Below are 21,758 nucleotides of genomic sequence, written 5' to 3'. Positions count from 1 at the left end.
AATATTAATATGCTATTTATGTGGGGTCCGGACCCCACCGACCGCTGTATCGTTCCCAACATGCGACCGGTCTGATATTATTAAGTGTATGAAGAAATATATTAATGAAAATAAAGCGAAGGAAACATAATACATAAAGAAGTTAATGGAATATTGTGGTTTTCCTCAATGCTGTATAGAGAATAGGAGTTAGCTTTATAGGTAATTATTTATACTAAGATTTATTTTCTTCGAGTTCCAGTATTAATGAAGGTAGGTGTAACCAAGATGATTTAATTTTGCATACTTCAGGTCAGGTGGACAGACTAGTTTGTTGTTTAATCTATATAATATACGAAAAATAAAAATAGGATTTTAATACCTAACTTTTCGAAGATCACATAAAAAATAAGATATAAAGTATTGAAATTTAGGACAGGTAATTGTGTCTTAAATTTAATTCGTTATCTAAGCACTCTTATATATTCTGTGGTGTGGTGGTGCGATACTGTATTTTACTCTGTAATAAGAGAAATATTGTTCCTCAAAAAAAAGACGAGCGTAAATTTTATACTGTAGATTGCAAAACAATTATCAAAATCGTTTCATAATTATTTAAGACTAGCAATACGGCCTGTCTTCGCACGAGTAGGTAGAACGTTCGAAAATATTATGTAGTCCATATTATTCGCTGATGATGTAGCATTCTATAGGTGAAAGAATTTTAAAATTGGTTAAGTAGTTTTTAAGTTTATCCATTACAAACAATAAAATTTTTCTTCATTATAATATTAGTATAGATATTGCGTATAAAAAAATAAAGATAAATCGAGAAATTCCTTCTTTTGGAAGGTTCACTCATTTCAAATGGTAACTCGAGAGGTTCAGCATTGATGTATGAGGTCCCAAGAGATTTATACAACGGGTCAGGGTAATAAAAATAAAACACTGTATTGAGTATAGACAGTAAAGTTTTATGGGTAACGCATATTTCTACTATATAGACGTGTTTCGTAGGTGTTTGACTTTTATTACAATTCTTAGATAATATTCTTATTTCAAAGTTCCAAATTATTCCAAATATAAATAAGTTACAAAAATAATTTGAGTTTGACCAAAAAAAAAACCGTCTTTAATTCTGGCAATATCAGTTATTTTGGTTTAAAAACTACTAAACTGATTTTGAGAAAATTTCTATAAGACCATTCTGTATTCTTACAGAATTTTTATCTTTTCAGTTTTGAGGTAAGAATCGTAAAAATAAAAGTAACCGAATAAAACAATCGAATTGAGAGCTTCGTTCTTTTTGAAGTCGGTTGAAAACAGACTATCCGTATTGCATTTATCATAATTCCATTTCGACTGGACGCAATTTCCGTTTAACTTGAGGTTTCTACTGTTTTTATTACAAGCTATTATTTTTAGAAAGTAAAAGAGAATACTTAGTATAATGTTTTTTTTCTATCACTTATACAGAAAAAAGTCTTAACAAAGCTTGACAAGCACCTGTCTTTAGGGGTTTTAATAACCAACATTATGAAAAAATGAACTTTATCTAACGGGAGTATCTGACTTGAAAGACCTTTTTTCATAAAACCATAAACAAGATGTCGGCCGGATCTCGTTTTTTCTTTAGAAATATCGTTCGCAAATTGACCTTACTTATTGCTGACAATGGCCGCCCTGCGCATAATCGCTGTCGTCAGAACAAATAAATCGGATGTCTTTTTTCTAGTGGGCGTGATGTAAACAGATGACCGCGGGGTCAAAGCACCCGTTTCCGCGGGCCGCGGGGATGGAAACAAAAGATGCTCGTTTCCTTCGGTGTTCCGAACCAGGGGTTGCGGAGCGGGGCGGGGCGCGGGGGGCGAGCCTACAATGGAGGCATTGTTTGTGCCCGGTGACAGGAAAAACTCCGACCTCCGTGTTTCTCTGCATTTTTTATTTCTCTCTTTCACTAGAAGCTTTTTTTTTTCTTTTCTCGTTAAGCTCCTTTGACTGTGCGAAAGGAAATCTAAGTTGTTTTGAGGGAACTATCTCTGGAGGTTTTATTCGGCTCGAAGATTTGTTCATTGATCTATTGCGGCATAAAATATTAACTAAATAGGATCTCGTAATGTATTACTAATACATGTGACTTGGTCTGAAAAATAATATTTTTATCCTTCGTTTCATAACGAAACATGTCTAGTATAGTACCTATTGATTACACGTAGCTAATTCGATACTTACTTTTATTTCGGTTTTTAATTGTCCACTGCTTCGTATAAGGGGAGTTTTGTCAGTAGTTGCCACGCTTGGCAGGCGGGTTGGCAAAAGCAGTCAGTCTTTTGGTGATGTTTTAAGCGGGACGCTGCTGCCAATCCTTTGACTATAGTTCTCTTAGCCACCTCTTTCAGCACCCATAGGAAAGGAAGGGGTGGCCTATTACATGCTGGGACCTATACGGCGATGGCTATTAATGCAGAGATTTACTTCATTGCTAGCAATATATCCTATTAGGTCCATGTCGTGGACGTGGTTCTCTAAGAAACCATTGTAGTTAAATACTAGAAAATTCGTTACGATGGGCTAATTGACCTGAGGGCCTACTATTATAATATTTTCCGAAATTTCGGAGCCAAACGAAACACAAATTTGATGATAAAATTACATAATACATCCCATAATACATGAAATATTAAAAATGTTAAAATATCGTTCCTTTGGACTTTTATGATAGGATGTATGACGAACGAAATGTTAAACTCCATTTATTGGTCCGATTTTGGTATGAACAAAAACACGAAATTGAGTCCGAAAATTCGGAATTTCATTTCATGGTAGACCCGCTGATTTCACCCACACACTCCATAGGTATGCTGCTATTGTGTACCGTTATCATGATGGATATACCAATTTATCTATACAGAAATACATAATAATATAATATATCTATGTATGTATAATACATAAATAAATAAGTATTATGTGGGCTATCATCAGGTAAGTAATATAGTATAAACAATAGTCTAAACCATTGTATAAGTAAAGCCTGAAACCTTTGTATATATAGTGGTAACCAAGAAACTCTTGATTACAAAGGACGCCACTTTCGCAATGTATGCGACGCAAATGTACGTTGAATCTTTTACCATAGTGCAACTCATCCTGCACCATGAAAAATAAAATAAAAAAGAAATCGAAATTTTTGATTACCTACAGACCGTTAGTAGGATTTGTATGTTTCATAAAAGTGCTCTCTGGACCGTAGCTCTAGAGAATACACTGGCGAGCCGGTGGACAGTTGTACATCCGCCGGATGTAGCTCCCGCCGCCCCGTGACTCGCCCTATCCTGTATCCGGCCCTGGCCTCACTCTTGGAAAGTCAATGCGATTCCAGTTACATTTTTTTCTTTATTCGTACCTTTGTACATCTACTTCACATGATTATTCAATAGGGTTTCAGATATTTTTTTTCTTTATGGACAGAAGATTAGAGGTGGGCAATATATAGTAATATCTATTGTCATTACAATATATATATATATATATATATATATATATATATATATATATATTATTAGCTCTATCATGGATATATTAAATATCGGTTATCCAATATTCGTCCATGGGACCACATGTAAATTAAAAATTTAATAGAATATTATAATCATCTATTAGCTCTAATCCGGGGCATTGCGTGGAATATTTCTCAAATTATTTATATTCACTAAGCCGTTAACCGTTATTGACAGTCATTGAACTTGACATTGATCAGACACATAAGTCATCCAAATATCTTTACAAATTTTTATCTTCATAATATTCGAATTTATACAGTGCAAAAGCATAACAACTAGTCCTCAGGAATGGCAACGTATGAAGGGTATCGTGGCGAAACAGTATAGTTAGTTATGTCTAAACTACTCATGCTTATAGGCGATGGTTACTACTTTTCATTAGGGGGGTCGTCAGCTTGTTTGTCAGTCTAAGTTGTATAAAAAATTAAAAATTAAATTATATGGACTCATGACTCCCACTAGGGATGCATGAGTCCCTAATGACATTCAGAGGTATTTGTTGGTGGCCATTGTTGTGATTATTATATCTATATATAATATTCGTTGCACGCACATTTCGCCGAATATTAGAATACAAAATGAGATAAAATATACGAAGGTAAACCAATATTCTCGCCTGTTTTCACCGCGAGCATAATACGAAGCACTATGTTTCGTTATTTAACAGTTTTTCCTTATCATACCGTACCATTCGTAACATATTACCGGGCTCTTGGTGGTCGGATTCGAGGTTTTACTACGTTGCGGATACACAGATACATAGGGCTATGTGTCTCCACTTGATCTTACCAATTTTCTGATTTTATCTTAGCTTTTACGGGATTTTGTTTTACGGTATAAATACGTAATATATATGTGATACTAATATGAATTGCTTATCTATATATTAATACGTGAAGCAAAATCTTTGTAGTTCTTTTTCCGAAAATTGAGTAGACGGAGAAATATAACATTTGGCATATTTATAGTTTATATAGAGAAGTAGTACAGAATGCTAATATTTTTTTAAAAATATGCATAAAATACATTAGATCAATATAAAAAATTACACATACAAATACAAGGATTTTTTTTATATCACTTAGGTGGCAAACAAGCATACGGTCCACCTGATGGTAAGCGGTTACCGTAGCCTATGAACGCCTGCAATTCCAGAGGTATTACGCGCGCGTTGCCGAGCCTGAAGAAGCCCCTTTTTGAAGAACCCCATGCTGTAGTCTCTTGGGAAAACCTCGGCAGGGAGCTCATTCCATAACCTGAGTATTCGTGAGAGAAAACATCTATGAAACCGCGTTGTACGCGACCCTTTAGGCTGTAAGGTATGAGGGTGAACTCCTTGTCGATGGCGAGCCGTACGATGATAGAAAGTGGCCGTAGGTATCATGGTGAACAATTCCTCTGAGCACAATCCGTTGTACAAGCGGTAGAACACGCAGTGAGGCAAAATCTCTCCTAAGACTTAAGGGTTCGATACCGTTTGCAAGCCTGGGATCATCGACATTTCTCATAGTTCGTCGTTGCACTGAGTCGAAGGGTTCAAGCTGGTATCTAGGTGCTCCCGCCCATAAGTGACAGCAATACTCCATATGGGGCCGGATTGGCGATTTGTAAAGCATTAATCGCTGATCCGGCGTGAAGTAATGCTTCGCTCTATTAAGCACACCGAGTTTTTTGGATGCCAGCTTCACCTTATCTTCGAGGTGGCCACGGAACTGTACGTCACTAGAGATGTCGACACCAAGGATCCCAATGCTTTTAGAGATGTTAAGAGACGTGCCCTGGAACTGTGGGACCACAGCAATGGATTTGACACAACACGCATTTTGTGGTCACATTGAGAATAGATTAATATTGTTTGTCTTTATTTGGTCTTTAATAATATTTGTCTATAGTTAAGAACACCGAAATCTTTGGTCTATAGTCTTATTGAATGTCAAACATAACCATAATAAGTTCACTTATTACAATATATGTTATGGTCGAATTTCGACCACTGGGCGACCATTAGTTTAGAATAAATAAATATCTTTAATGAATTAGTCGAATGCAGTTCACGACATGTAATAAAAATCAATGTGGTAACAAGCGGAGTCGACAGTCGTTATTAGGATTAATTTAATTTCTTACCGATGTTTTTCATCATCGAAAAGTTAGTTGGAAATTTGAATTGATACACAAAGTTTTTGTTATCGACCAGATACGAACTTACGAGTTTTGAGGTTTATAAGTAGGGGATCACTAGACCACGAATCTCTTAAAAGCTTATCCTTACTAGTATTAATGTAAAAGTGAGTTTGTTTGTTTGTTACTTCTAGACGCTTTACCGGATCAACGAATCGCTATGAGAAATTTCGTAATGATTGTTATAGTTATACGTATTATTTGGGATGTAGAAGAATATAAGTAATTTAACACAATCTTGATTCCAAAAAAAGTTAAAGCTTTAAATTAAAGCTTTAAGCTAGTAAAAGCTAGTTTGAAATAATTTACGAAATAAATTAATAATAATTTATGCTTTTCTTACGTCGTTAGATGATACGTTTCTAGATTAGTTTTATTAAAGTATAATTTAAAAATATGGTCAGGATTTTTTTTATACAACTTAGAATGGCAAACAAGCTGACGGCCCACCTGATGGAAAGTGGTAACCGTCGCCTATAGACATGAGCAGTACCATGGACATAATAGAGTATACAGTTTCGCCCATGACACCCCCCATGCGTTGCCATTCCTTGAGCACTCAGGTGTTATTCCTCTGTACCCAGTAAATTGACGCCATATCCCACCCTTCAAACCGAAACACAGCCATGTAAACACAACAGCTTCACGGTTAAAACACGAATGGATAATATTAAAATATAATTTCATTTTAAGTATCATAATTAGTATAACAGCAACACTAATTCAATGCCAGGAGGCAGATTTGTCTTTATTCAAAATGGCAGGATCGCTTTCAGTTGGGTGGACGTAGCGTTCTATTAAATTCGAACAACTTACGTTATGGCCAGTTTGTTGCATTTCTATTGAATTAGGTACAATCGCCGTGTAGATCCCGGTGTAGAAAATTCCACCCCTTCCTTTTCCATGGGTGTCGCAAGAATCGACTAAGGGCGTTAACGATCGAGGGATGGACAGCAGCGGCCCTCTTAAAATATCACTAAAGCCTAACTGCGGTTGCCAACACGCCTGCCAAGTGTGGCAACTAGTAACCCTCCGAGGAGGAAGCATATGTTCAGCAGTGGACAGTTAACGGCTATATAATCAACATCATCATATTTTATTAAGAAAAGTTTTTGCAATGTTTTAGTTCGACAGTTTCACTTCTATTTATGTGTAGTATGTATTTCTATACCACAGCCTCCTCTCTGTAGCGTACCGCATTGTGATTCATGGTTTTAAAGCAACAAAAATGTGCCCCCTACAGCCAAGTTCCATTGTTTTCAGCCGCCGTTTGCGTTACAACATCATTGTTGGCACAATCGCTTTTTAACTTCACAATGACTTCCACAAAGTACGCTCCATTCAGTTAACTTTTAAAGTTACCGGTCATGATATTGTCATTTGAGCTGAGCTATCAATAACCTAGGTCAATTTATTTTAGCTCGATTTTTCATAAATAATTTTTAACTTCATTTAAAAAGATAACATTCATTTCCTTTCATTCGGTTTTATCATATTTTAGTCAAAGTAGCATACTATTAGTGAATAGACATGAAGATAATTTATTATTTTCATTATCGTCATCTCAGCCATTATCTGTCCACTGCTGAACATAGGTCTCTCCCATAAACTGCCATAAAGAAAGGTCCTGAGTCACCTGCATCAACTGAGTTTCTGCAATTCATTTGAGGTTATCACTCCATCTAGTGGGGGGTCGTCTTACACTGCGTTTGATCCTCCTGCACTGCATTGTAAATAATTGCTACATTTAATTTATATTATTTATTATTATCAAATCAGTATCATAAGTAACAAATGATGAAAGTTATTTTTGTTCGGAAAGACCTAATGCCACGCACGTTATTATTTGCTGTTAAAACTGAAATATGAATTATGATTTTCATAATAAGAGTTTTTTTTTTTTTTATATTTTAGCATACTGTATTAAAGTTTTTATTCTTTCGCGCTTTACGATCCAGTGCTGCCATTTTTAGTTATAGGTAATAAGTCCTTAATTGTTAGTGGTGAGAAATAAATATTATACGTAAATAAATAAATTTCATATCATTACTAACTAAGCACAGCCGATTGCTCACGAATAAATCCGAACGCAGGGACAACCTGCTATTTCATTTATTGCTATTTTGTAGCCGTCTAAGGTTGTAATGTATTATTTTGCGTATCATATGATATTTCACTTGTCACATATAATATTCCAAGCGTACTGGTAAATAGCATAATGCTGGTATAATTCTTTAGCGAAAGTAGTAAATCATTGTAATGTTTACACTAGATACAAAGTCCGTAATCCTAACACACAAAAGGGTCAAACGGTGCATTAATTCACTGAAAATACAATTCCGTGTACTTACGTTGCGGATTAGTTTGGTAACTCTTATTTATATCGTGGTATCAAAATAATACGATTTCTCTTAAAAGGAAGCATGATAAAGTAACTACGAAGAGTTAACAAGAATTATTGGTAAATTAGTTTTACCTAATTCAAAATTAATGCTATTTATACTTTTCACAATGAATCTTGCTAACACTGATATTTGATATACAGTCCAGTTGTCGAACTCACATGCTGAGTTATTTTCTGTATTGTGTTTTGAACAGTTGTTTTGTCATTTTAAGTGTCAATATTCTATCACTAGTGTTTTTGTGTAAAATTATGTATGATACTTACAGTCATAGAAACTGTTGGGTCGTCAGACAGACGTGATGAAAAAGTAAGGAACCCTAAAACATTCTGTCCTTATACAACCACGTAGGTGCGGGTCGCGATAACATCTAGGGTTGAACGTACTTTAATAGAATAAGAGCATTATGGATATGCAGATATTATGGGAATTAGAGTTCCATTTTTTTACCCCGACATGGGGAGGACGTCGGAGGGACGTTATAAAAAATAGAGTACATATTTGTGAGAGTCATCTTTTATTGTCTTCCTTTTTATAGCAAAAGTGGGATGATGATGGATATGGTGTTATGTTGTGATAAATGAATATACGGACGTATTATATTAGCAGTGCCATATAGACAGACAGATAGGTCAGATGAAATGGAATAGGTATATAAACATGAGTCGTATGCTTGTTTGCCCCGTGTGTTGTAAAAAAAATGTAAATAAAAAACGAGTGTAACTACCAGAGGGATGACTATGGTATAGCATGACTATTGATTATAGAATGGTGGTGTTACTACGGAATAGAGTTGTGTTATTTGAGAATATTTTTAATTTAATTCTAAAATTAATTAAAAATATTTAATTCTAAATCTTACTAATATAATAAAATTGTAATTAAATGACGTCTGTATATGAGAGATATTCAAGAAAAATTGATATGAGGGATTTTAGTATATAACAGTAAACAAAAAATATTGGTTTACGATATGAATCGGGACTACACACTATATCTATATAAATATTAATAATGCATACAATTAGTACTAATAGATGTTAAGACGCGTACAACGCGGTTTCAGAGACGTTTTCTCCCTCGAACATTCAGGTTATGGAATAAGCTCCCTGCCGAGGGTTTCCTAAGAGAAGATTGGGTTACCTAAGCATTGGGATGGACCTAAGCATTGGGTTCGTCATAAGGGGGGGGGGGTTAAAGAGGTTTCTTCAGAGTCGGCAACGCGTGCGTAATATACCTGTTATTGTAGGCGTTCACAGGCTATGGCGACCGCTTACCATCGGGTGGGCCGTATGCTTGTTTGCCATCTCAATGGTTTAAAAAGAGATAGTAATTTTAAAAACTTTATCTGTCTGTATGTATTGTTTCGAATTTACGTAACTTAAAATCGAGTGCATGCTTTATCGTGATACGTCGTCTTAGAGTGATCCATTTTATTCTTTATCCTAATTTAGAAATTCATTCATATAGTGTAGTGGAGAAAAGTTAAAGAAATACCTTCCGACGATTCGATTCAATGAGATTCGAACCACGTCTCTCTGCAATCTAGGTGGATTGTGTTCCTAGTAATACCACAAAAGGGATATGTCATGCATAATGACATTGAAAAAAAATAGTTGGAAATTTATTGAATGAGTATTGGGTACGAATTCCATTAGATCACTTTATCAGAACGTATTTCTCTTTGAAGTTTTATTAATTCTAAAGTTTTTAATATATTGGAGAGAGAGAGAGAGAGAGAGAGAGAGAGAGATAGATAATTGTCTATTGGTTTACCGAATTTAATTAAAATCTGAATTTTATTGTAATAACTACCGAACCGGTTGTTATTACAGAACTTACTCACGCTTCGGTCACAGCCGCTCAAGAGTAAGGGTCCCGGATAGTTCCGAAACTAGTCGAGTTTTCTCGATCAAATTATATGTAAAATAAACCGGTATTTATTATGTGTACTTTACTATTAAGCTCGATCGATATTTCTTTCAAATACTTATAAAATTGTATTTTATCATTTTATTTAAAATAATGAGCAAGAATGAATGGAGGTGTCGGTAGGGGCCGCCCTAGACGGACGTATGTCGACCAAATAGGCGACGTGCTGAAGAAGGGCCAAATTAAAAGTACTCGTAACCGGCGAGCGTGTATGAAAAGATTGATGAATGTGGATGAAGCGAAAGAGGTTTGTTTGAATCGAAGCATTTGGCGTTCCATTGTTTCTGCCTACCTTAATGGGAGACAGGCGTGACAGATATGTATGTATGTATGTATTTAAAATAATATTGCATTTCATAGCACTGTAATTCTCATTTCCTGTATTCTAAAGTTAAATTTATCTACAATATAGCAGCTTAATTACAGTTACGGCATTAAAATGCCTAGTACTCAACTGCTACCGTTAATAGCTGGATGATCTATTTAAGTGGCGGAAACGGTGAAAAGTGAATAGTGAAGCTTCGAATAGAGGATCGCTGCTGATCGTCTGATTTAAGAATATTTCTATGTTCGATTTTGCATTTTTACTAAAATAAGTTATTGATTGATGACTGAATGATACTTAAAGTTTAGAATGTCAAATTATGATAATAATACTCTTTTCTATCCTATTATGTATATCTTTTTTATTTTAATACATATAAGTTATAATAATATATATACATATAAGTTTTCCTTCGCAATAAGCAGTGTTCTCCTCTATAACGGAAAACGCAAAATTGAATTCTCCGAAAATTAAGATGGAATCAATACGGAAGTAAACAAAAAGAATCATAAAAATCCGTATACAATTGGTGGCTTAATCTGGTGAGATAATAGCAAAAAACCAGTCGAATTAAAAAAATTTTTTTTAGGAAGTTACTTAAAAATAAAAACGGTCAGGTGCGAGTTGAACTCACACAACGAAAGTTCCATAGATATATAAGAAATATTACTTTTATTGTTTTTCTTATACAAAATAGACAATAGTTATTATTATTGATAATTCAATTTCCAATTTCATATGTTGGACCATAACAAATTTATTTTTCGAAGATTTTTGATAATGATTGAAAAACGATACATCGTTTTATTTTTCCTGTAATATTCATATATATACCTTTATAAATCATAATTATTTCACATTTTTTGCTATACAAACTTTGGAGATAGGGGGGAGAGGAAAAGTATTTTTTTCACATTTGCAATTATAAGTCGAAAACTACGAAAAAGAGTTTTAAAATGAACAAATGAAGCCCTTTCGTATGACATCCTCACTTAGACTTTAGCACCATTTTGAAATACCCTCCTTTTGGATTCCCTTTCAAAAATATAAAAATATTTTTTTAATTATTTCCATTATAATATTTGCGGGCCAACAGTATGTAGCAGCTTCTGAGATATAGTGCTGTGACAGAAAAACGGATAACGGACAAAGCCGCACCATAAAGCTTCCTTTGTACCTTTTTGGTATTGAACAAATCCAGACGAATAGACACACACACAGATACGTGCGAGTATAGTTTATTTTAAAATACATATGAGTATGTACAAATTTGATTGTGTTTGATCGCTTCTTTATTTTTTCGTCTCTGTATCTGTAATATAATTTTGTATTAGTCTGAGCTTATCTCTCATGGTAAGTGAATTATGTGCGTATAGATTAAGATATCAAATGTTTCATTTGATGTCAGACATTTTTCCTTATTAGATAGAAACTGTCTGCGAAAATTAAGAGACGAGTAGTATTTTAGTCGATCTTGATAACTTAAGATTACGTTTCATAAAAAAAAATCGACTTCAATTGTGGCAAAACCACTGTGATATAAAAACTAAACTACTAAAACGGTTTTGATAAAATTTCAATGGGACTGATGTGAAATTATAGTTTTTCAGGTAAAAAGAATTTTCCAAATTGTTTCATAACTGATGGAGTTTTGAGGCAATAAACTTAAACCACCGAGTTGAGAACTCCCTACTTTTTTGAAGTCGGTTGAATATTTATAATGGAATGTAAATAGAAGGCAAGTTATTTTTGTATGCTTCGAGTGTGCTTCTAAAATTCATGCGAATACTTAGTCCGGATGTTTAGTCATAATTTCGCAAAGAGTTATTAAGTCACTGCATTATTTTTGATATATGACTGCTACGGAATCTTATTTATAATTGCCAGAAAAATAAAAAAAAATACTTTTTTTTATTGAGTACGACATGTGATCACACCATCCTGAGCGAACACAGAGACAACATGGTCCATGAATGCGATCAACCGAAAAGATATATTTTTATTCTCAATCGTTGGGTACACTATGCCGGCTAAGTGCTTTTTCACGCTATGTTTGAATTAATGTGATTAGTCCTGTATACTAAGAAATGCAATTTGAAAAATCTATAGTTTCTAGATATTCTGTATTATGAGAAACCATGTAATAAAGATCAGGGGCAAAACCCAGAATATCCAGACGTGAGTCAATTAAGAAAAGTTAATTTTCCTAGATTGGTCCGAGACGGAATCAAACTCGTCCTGTGTTTCTTTCGTCCTGTATTCTCAAATAAGTGAAGTAACTTGCTCACTACTACGACACCGAGGCTGTCAAATATTATTCAATATTGAAATATAGATTTATTTTTTAATTGAGAAATCTCAATATTGATATATTTACTATTGTACTATTGAATTTTATTGAAATCCGCCTAAGCGTTTTGAATTATATGTCAGCTTATTATCCAATCAATTTTTTTAGTTTCACCAGAAGGAAACGTTGTCATCAGTCATCAACAACATCAATCAACAAAACAATCAGCAATCAACAAAAGTCATCTGTTTGGATACTTTTGTCACATTCATGTTTTTTCCATGAAGCAGCTGTACTTATATACCTGTATTTCAGATTGAATGGTGAGATATGGCATTGATATTACAGGCAAAGGATGAAAATATCTACAGTCCACAGTGTTATTAATATTTATAGACGACGGTTACTTTCACATGTTTGATTGTTCGACATTCAAACTGTCATAAAAAATTAATATTAAAAAAAAATTAAGATTATAAAGATGTATAACCTATCAAATATATGTATAAACATCAGTTATATAGTATTAAGATTCCTATCAGGAATTATAGAGTGATTACGTCTATAGCCTTCAAACGTAGTGTATGAAATATGTTTAGTGGCCGACGTATCTAGAGCAGACTGTATTTCCGGCGGATGTACGTAACGCTCGACCCCCGGACCACCCGTCTATCCCCCACCCACCCCATTTCCCCCCATTTCCAATGGGTTCGTTTTTTCGCCTCTTGTCCCCACTCACGCGGAACACATCATGTACTTGTAATACAATTTGTTTTATAAATACTTTGTCGGATCGTTGAGTCTGGGTTTGGTAAATAATTTCTAATAAATCGTTAAACACGTTTTCCCCCGCGATTTCTCAATTGAACATTAGGGATGATTGATATTTTGTAAGTTTTTATGATGGAATGATTATTTTATTATATTCGAAATATATCTTTGCTTTTATCTATATATATTAATGTATTATTCGAATTAATGTATTATACAATTCAAATAATTCGAAGTAATATATTATGGAATTAATGTAATATTAATATTACAAAGAAATTTGATTGTTTATTTGTAATGAATAAACTCATAAACTACTCAATAGATTTTAAAAATTCTTTTACATATAGAAAACTACATTATCACAGTAACACGGAACTAAGAGAGAGAGACTTTGTACAAAAGTCGCTTGCTTGGGTACCTTTGTCCCATTCGTGTTTCAATCGTGAAGCAGTTGTGTTTGTATGGCTGTGTTTCAGTTGAAAGAGCGGGATATGGCATGAATTTACAGGGTACAGAGGAATAACACCTGAGACTTCAGGAATGGCAACGCATGGGGGGATATCATGGGCGAAATAATTTTCGAAAATTCAATCTACCCGAACGGAAACGGGGCGGATCGCTGCTAATGCATGAAAATGGAATTATGAACTCACTCGCATCGTTCATTTAATCTCTCGTCGTACCAGTAAAGGATGATGAGTGAGGATGAAGTTAGGTCAGTTGCCCATCGTGACAATCCATCAGGAATTAAACACTGTGGTCTCTCCGGGGTAACCACGTACATCTACGTAGCTAGCTGGCAATATACCCTGTCAGGTTGATCTCAACTTATATAGCTAGCTATGGGGTCATCAGTCCCAATTACTAACAATCCCCTTTCTCCCATAATTATTACGCGAAAGAAGTTTTTAGAAGTTGATAAAGGGCTTACCTGTTAGTTAAAATTGCTGCTATATCACCGCGAAATACGTGCACATTATTCACCTTGTAAAAACCTTATCAAGCTTTCAATGAAGAACTCAATTGTGTAATCTCTTGGGAAAATTCCGTCAGATGGTTCATTCTGTAACTTTTATACATTATTTCGTAAACTTCTATAATATATGAGGAGGTGAGAATGTTAAGGAACCAACATGCTGTTACGATACGAGAGGGTGTAAAATATTCCCATGCATAAGTAATAAAAAAACTTTGTGTGAAATTTACAAGTATATATAATTAATTCTGAACTTGTATAAAAACATGGGTAAATTTATACTGAATATTATATTGATATTATAGTGAAATTTTAAATGTTCAATATGTTATTCGAAGTTTATATAAAATCACTATAAACTTACCAGAGGAAGACTTCGGAAGGTGTGTCGTCAGCTTGTTCGCCGTTTTAAGTTGTATAAAAAAAAAAAACTTATAATAATAATATTATTCTTATAATTTCTAAGAATAAAACAGACAATGTTTAGTTATAAAGCTGAACACTACCTGTTTTATTGTTGTTTTGTTAAATATTTATACATTTAAAAGAAAAGCAATGAAGTTGATATAGCAGGCAACAAAGTTTTTAAACGTGCATATGGATTTTATTTTTCATATATTTTGTAGTACTGAACCGTAAACAATTAAAGATTGTGTTCCATAAAAAAGACTTCAATTGTCATGAAATTAGTTATTTTAATTTTAAAATTAAATTACTGAACTGATTTTAATAAAATTTCTATAGGACTAATCTGTAAGTATATACTTTCGGATAAAAAATAATCTTCTAAATCGGTAAAAGACCTGACAGAGTTATGAGGTAATAAACTTAAATAAATTCAATCGAATTGAGAACCTCCTTTTTTTTAAATCGGTTGGAAATTAAATTAGTTACTGGCGATAGATATAGCTAGCAAAATAATATATAAAAATAATTACGAGTCGTGAGCATCAGATAAGGTAATGAGAAGGGTTACATCTACATCAAATATTTCATACCTTTGTCAACCACGTGTCACGGCGGCGGCGAGGTGTAGCCCGGCCGAGATTAATTCATTCATTTATGTATTATGTAGACATCTAGCAATAAAATATGTTATTACCAATATAGAATATATGAAAAGTAATATCTTGGTAAGCCTTTGCGTTTCCTCCGGAAATCGATTTCTGATATTCCTTCCTTCATATTATTATCTATAATGGAGCCTCACCCTACTCGATAGGAAGTTGGAATCGTATGGATCGAGAAGTCGCAGTACATAGGTTACAGTAAAATTTGGGTCGCAGTCGTAACAAAGAGTGAAAGGAAACAAAACCTGAAATTGGGTAATGTCAGCAACAGCGGGCCGTATTTTAATTTTGAAAGAAGAAGACGGACTCAATTTGTATGAACGAGTATTTTTTGTAAGCACATGTTACGCGATATGTTCGCACATTTTCCAGTATATTGCACCGATATTAATATTTATTTATTCTTTATTTCACAATAAAATTTGTACAAAAAGGGAGCTTAATGCTATATAGCATTCTCAACAAGCTGACCCTTAGGTAAAAACAGAAAGCATTTGGAGGCAGTGATGGTGAACATTTCTAATACATTATATATTTGTTTTTGTAAATTATATACATTTAAGCAACTTATTGCATTAATAAGCATATGAATACACATCAATAGACGAATAGAAATTTCATAAATTTTTATTACTACCTTTTTATTTTTGTCCTATATTTTGTTTCAATTAAAGTCGTTGTTTTTTTTTTAAACCCCTGCCAGAAGAGAAGATTCTCACTTTACCTTTATTTTTTTGTTTGTAAGAGATTTAGGTGATATTTTAGACTATACTAATATTACAATGAAGAAATTCAAATTTTTTTGTTTAATAAACTCAAAAACTATTTAACCGATTTTAAATATACTTTCACCTATGTATATAAAAAGCTACAGTATCAGCAAGGAATATATGTTATATATTATTTTCGGAAATTCTATTTATCCGTACGAAGTCGGGCTAGATCGCTAATCAATTATAAACAGACTTTGATAATTATTATTCCATTCCATTTGGTTTTTTTTGCGGAATAAAATCTTGAATGATTGTTCATAAGTTTTGAGATAGTCGAGACCCTTGTTCTTGAGTAGACGTGAATGCGAGTCTAATAGATTAACTGCGTGCTTTGACACACCGAGCACACGCTGTGAGCCCGCGACATTGTAAAAACAATAAATCAGCAGTTTACTTCGACGGCAGTAAGTATTTTTTTTTTATTTGGGGTAAAGTTGTCTCGTGGTTTCATTTTTATGGAACCATATTTCCATGGAACTTTCTAGATGCAATGTATGAAGGGTATTATGGATAATATATAACGTATTCCATGATCTTAAATAGTATTATTTAAAATCATTGCGACAGCCCATCAGTTTTTTCGTCTTTCCAGCAATTTTTGTTGTGTTCGATAGCATGAGCTCAACTGGAAACCCATTGGATTAAATAATTCAATCTGATTTTCATATTTGAATAATATTTCTATATAAAAAATTGGCTTGAACATCTTTAGTTTTATGCATTTTTATTTAGTATTTTTTACATTAATTTGAAAGTTGTTTCAATTTTTCTTACGGTACATAGGGAACTTTTGTGTAAAAAATCAAAATTTCTTTATACATTTATATATACAATCATAAACTTGACAAATATCGGTCTAAATTATTATTATTTCTGTTCGCAAAAATCAAGGAATATCAATATTAAAAGAAAAAATAAAATGTAAAATTGGTCTCGCATTTATCAATATTTAATAAATATTTAAATTTATTTAAAGACCGACTTTTAAAATGTAGCATCTTGAATATTCTATGAATTATAGAATTACATATTCTGTTTTCATTACTGTATATGCAAATTTAGTCTTAACTAACCTATCTTAATTAGTAAAGATCCGAATCTCTTCCATTTGTACTGAAATATAATTATTATATAGTTTGTTTCAATACAATTTAATGAAAATCTAAACAAACGAATAATTCATCAAACCATGGGGAAGCCTGGTGATGTCTAATAGTAGTATCGTACCGTGACAGACGGCAATTGTCTACTGCAGTACATAATAAAAATAAAATAGTAAATATAATAAATAATATCAGGGGTCGCCGACTTGACTAGACCCAAGATCTATTGTTTACTGACGAAACCCTGTGCGATCTACCAATTACATACTTCTTAAAATCTCCAATGAAACAACATAGTTCAGTAGATACACAATTATATAGTATTGTAGTATTTTTTTATATTATTAATAGGAAAATATAAAACTGACAATTATTTTTAGTAACTATTTATTATGTATGAGTATAGCGTAATTAGTAGTGAGTAAACCGTTAGATTACCAAAATATTATATTTTTTGTCTTGTCACGATAGACTGGATTTAATAGACGACGTGGTCGTGTCGTGGTCGACAGGTCGATCGCGATCGCAGTATGGCCACCGCTGACATACATATATGATGTCATAGTAGTAAAGATGCCATATAGTAGCAAAATCGATTAATTGATTGAATACTCCAATTTGTTACTAACTTCATTTAGACAGTGCTTCTGTGATAATCTTAACAAAACATGATAATCTTTTCAAATTTTTCATTAAAAGTGTATAGAAAAACATTATTAGATGCACGTATTCATAAATGAAATAATCATTTTTAAGCACATCTTAAGTATTTTTTTTTTCTTTACTTTTTAAGACAATCAATTGCTGTTGTGAACCGTACCACTAGCATGTAGCAGCAGGTTCTCATCTGATGCCCACGTCAATAATTGGAGCCGGTTGTTCATGTGTGTTTTTTTTTTTGCAGCTGTGCTCTCTCCCGGGCGGCATTGTTCGTGCTCGGCAGGCGCGCTCGCGGAACCGAACCCCACACCCCAGTCGCCGCCCCACGTAAAACGGTTCGTATTTTTCATTGTTGCTTTAAAGCCTTATAGGTTTTGCTTTATTTATGCCCTTTATAACTCTCCGTGGAAGATAAATGCCCGCGAGCGCGATGTTCTATTTTGTCGCGGTTTAATGGTTATGCTAAACGACGCAGCGTTTAATAGTTTATGCGTAAAGTTAAATGAAAATATTAAAAGGTAGGTTAGATTTATTGTCATATTTATTTTTTTATACCTGAAATAATTAAGCGTATTATGTATTACTAATATTAGGTATAAATGTCAAATGAGAAGTTTTTTACATATTAGCTTCTTAACGGCTTAAAATTGTCATGTTTAGTACGAGTATATGTGTTATTGTATAAGCCCGATCACTGGTAAATCTTAGGTTTAACTAGTAAATTTTAGGATTTACTATATAGGTGGTAAATGTAAGGGTTTTATAAAAAAAAGATTATTTTGGATACAAATACAGTGAGTTCGTAAAATTTTCATTGTGCATGTCTATAATATCGTTAAAAATGAACATAAATTTTAAAAATAAAAAATTATGTTAGTAAAGATAACCGACATTTAATATATCCGTTATTGGATCAATATACAAATAAATATTGTAATTACGATACATAGATATTGCTATATATTACCAATCCCAATGGATATTGATCACAATTATGTCCATGGGATTCACGGATACCGGCTTATCGCATCCTATTCAATACATCTGACAATTCTGATCAATCGAGTTTAAATTGATGATTGATTCATCAATAACTCACTTTATGAATTCCATTTTAAGATATTTACCTGTTGTTTGATAAAATTGAATAAAAACGATATTTCCGTTAATATTTTATCGGCGGCCAGCCGTGAATAATTAATTATATTTTTGTTTTTCCCTTATTGTCATTTTTTCATTCCACAAGATAAATAATGATATTTCTGCCATTGTCAGTTTTGATATTGAAATTAATTATTTACGATACATTTTAGAAGATTAAATTATTAAAACATTTTGTTAATAAAATTAATTATGTATAGATTACGTACGTACGCACATAGGCTACATTTTTTTAACGCGATCATCAAAGACGCGACCACAGATAGTATAGAATAAATATGGTTGCTACAAAATTTCAAAAACCTCGCAAAATCAATATGTGGGTTTTGCAAATTTATTATATTACAATATAATGTTTAAAGGTTTCTATTTTACTTGCGGTACATAAGGAACTATTGTGCAAAAGAAATATATAATTTCCCTATATTTATCATAATAACATCTACAGATTTAATTCAATAAAATATATTAATCGTTAAAATATGTTTTTTTTTCACACAATAAAATTTAGAAAGCATAACATTTTTATTATCTAATATATAAAATTCTCGTGTCGCGGTGTTTGTTACCAAACTCTTCTGAACCGGCTTTACCGATTTTAAGGAAATTTTGTGTGCATATTGGGTAGGTCTGAGAATCGGCCAACATTTATTTTACATACCCCTCAATGATAGGGGATTAGGGACCCACCCCTAAATATTTTATTTTTATTTTTTTGTAATTTTTTTTTATTTTTATTTTATTACGATTTAGCATTGAAAAATACATACAAAAAAAAATTTTCACGCTTATACGATCAACCCCTATTATTTAATCGCAATTTTTATATGCCACAATAGGTTTGCAAGATGACAATCGAATATAATAATTGTAGTATAATATATTTTCATGTATAGTTCTAGAAATAATGTATATGGTACAATAACGTTAACCGAGTCAGCTAGTTTAAGTATAAAGACATAATATCAAATTGTTGAGTGATTGAAAAAATTCAGAGCAAGCAGGAGTTGAACTTTACATCTTGTCAAGCTTAGTATGGTACTTATTAAGAGTTTAAATACGATGAAGTTTAAGTGTAAAAATTTAAATGTCGTAAAGTCTTTTATTTACTATTATAAGCAATAAATATATTTAAAATTCAGTAGGTTTGGTCAACTGGTCGCGAGGGTAAACAATTTTCGTCCGGAATTCAAGTTAGCTTGCTCGCTGAACGAGCTGAATTGAATTTAAAGCTCGCTTATGAAAGATTAATGTCTGCATTTACGATAATATTTTGAACGACACATGTTATAAATATTAAAATCGTGAGACGTAACATAAAATTGAATTTTAATATCAATTGTGAGGATTTCTGTGTTCTACAAATATTTTGGACGGTGTTCTTTTCACCTCCTCAATGGTGTAAAGAAAGAGGCGCAGCTCATGGATGCTGGCTGTATCAATTCAAATTGTCGATATTGAAAAACTCTCTCTGGTCTTTTTTTTCTTTTTTAACATTTCACTTTATTTCTTTACCACGCTGTACAATCAGCTGGATCTCCATCTTTATGTTGTAGACTAGCTTTTGACCACTACTTTATATGCGTCCATTTCAGAAGTAGGAAATTCAATTAAATGGTTTTATATTAATTTAATAGTTAATTTTAAGCTTTCGCGTTGTTTACACATATTTTAAATACACAATCGGGACTTAATGTGATGTACATTTATGGGTAAATAGTACCTACATACTAGCTTCTTTATTGCAACGTCAGCAATAAAGAAGCAAATATATAGGTACTATTTATCTGTAAAGGCTTTTACATCACGTTAAGTCCCGATTGTGTATTTAAGATAGTGGGTGTTTCAGTCTAAAAGTCTAAAAATTGCACCAGTAATGGAGAATTTGCGTATTAAGAGAATGTATTGGTATGGACATATTATGCGCAGAAATGAAAACCATGTTTTAAAGTAAGTGTTATGTATGTAAAGGATGTAAAGGAAAGGGACGACCGAAGAAAAGGTAAACGAACTGAGTAATGAAAATTATATGCAACAAAGAGGAGTGGGCCCGAAGTGGGACAGTTAATAGGGATTTGTGAAAGAAGAAGACATACTGAGCCGACTCCAAATAAATGGAAAAAGGCAAGGAAATGATGAGTGGGTGTTTCAGTTTTTATCTAATAGGTTATTTCTTTTTATTTTCACGCTGGTGAAAATAGAGGGCGCAGCTGGTGATTTATAAATAGATGACACATTTTTGTACCATATAATGTATTACGAATATATTGCACAGTAGCAGCTGGGATTTTCCTGGTGTATCAATATGTATGTAAGTGTCGGTCCGTGATAAATTGATGACAGTCTGTTATTGTTCGTTGGCCATCGATCATTATGGATCTGTTTTGACAATACACGATTGCAACAGGTTGTAATAATTTCCAATTATAAAACTTATGTAATATGAATACATACACATACGCACACAAATGCGCACGCACCCACGTACGGACTATGCCGGACCGTGCCGGACTATTTACACGTATATGAACTGATGATTCTGAATAAAATGTGGGGATTATAGATGTGA

At 33.0% G+C, this 21,758-nt stretch overlaps 1 protein-coding gene across 2 annotated transcripts in view; it reads left to right on the top strand.

The window, feature by feature from the left end:
• Nucleotides 1-21,758, top strand: part of LOC113519801 (cell adhesion molecule Dscam2-like) — a 158,038-nt gene that overhangs the window by 41,935 nt on the left and 94,345 nt on the right. For both annotated transcript variants that reach the window (XM_031914195.2, XM_031914193.2), the window contains exon 3: nt 18,273-18,363. In XM_031914195.2, coding sequence (XP_031770055.2) covers nt 18,273-18,363 — 91 coding nt within the window. The remainder of the gene's footprint in view (nt 1-18,272; nt 18,364-21,758) is intronic.

The sequence above is a fragment of the Galleria mellonella genome, unplaced genomic scaffold (genome assembly GCF_026898425.1).
Source record: "Galleria mellonella isolate WM207_F2 unplaced genomic scaffold, CSIRO_AGI_GalMel_v1 utg65, whole genome shotgun sequence".
NCBI classification, from domain to species: domain Eukaryota; kingdom Metazoa; phylum Arthropoda; class Insecta; order Lepidoptera; family Pyralidae; genus Galleria; species Galleria mellonella.
The sequence above is the reverse complement of the archived record's forward strand: the minus strand, read 5'-3'. Positions and strand labels throughout refer to the sequence as shown.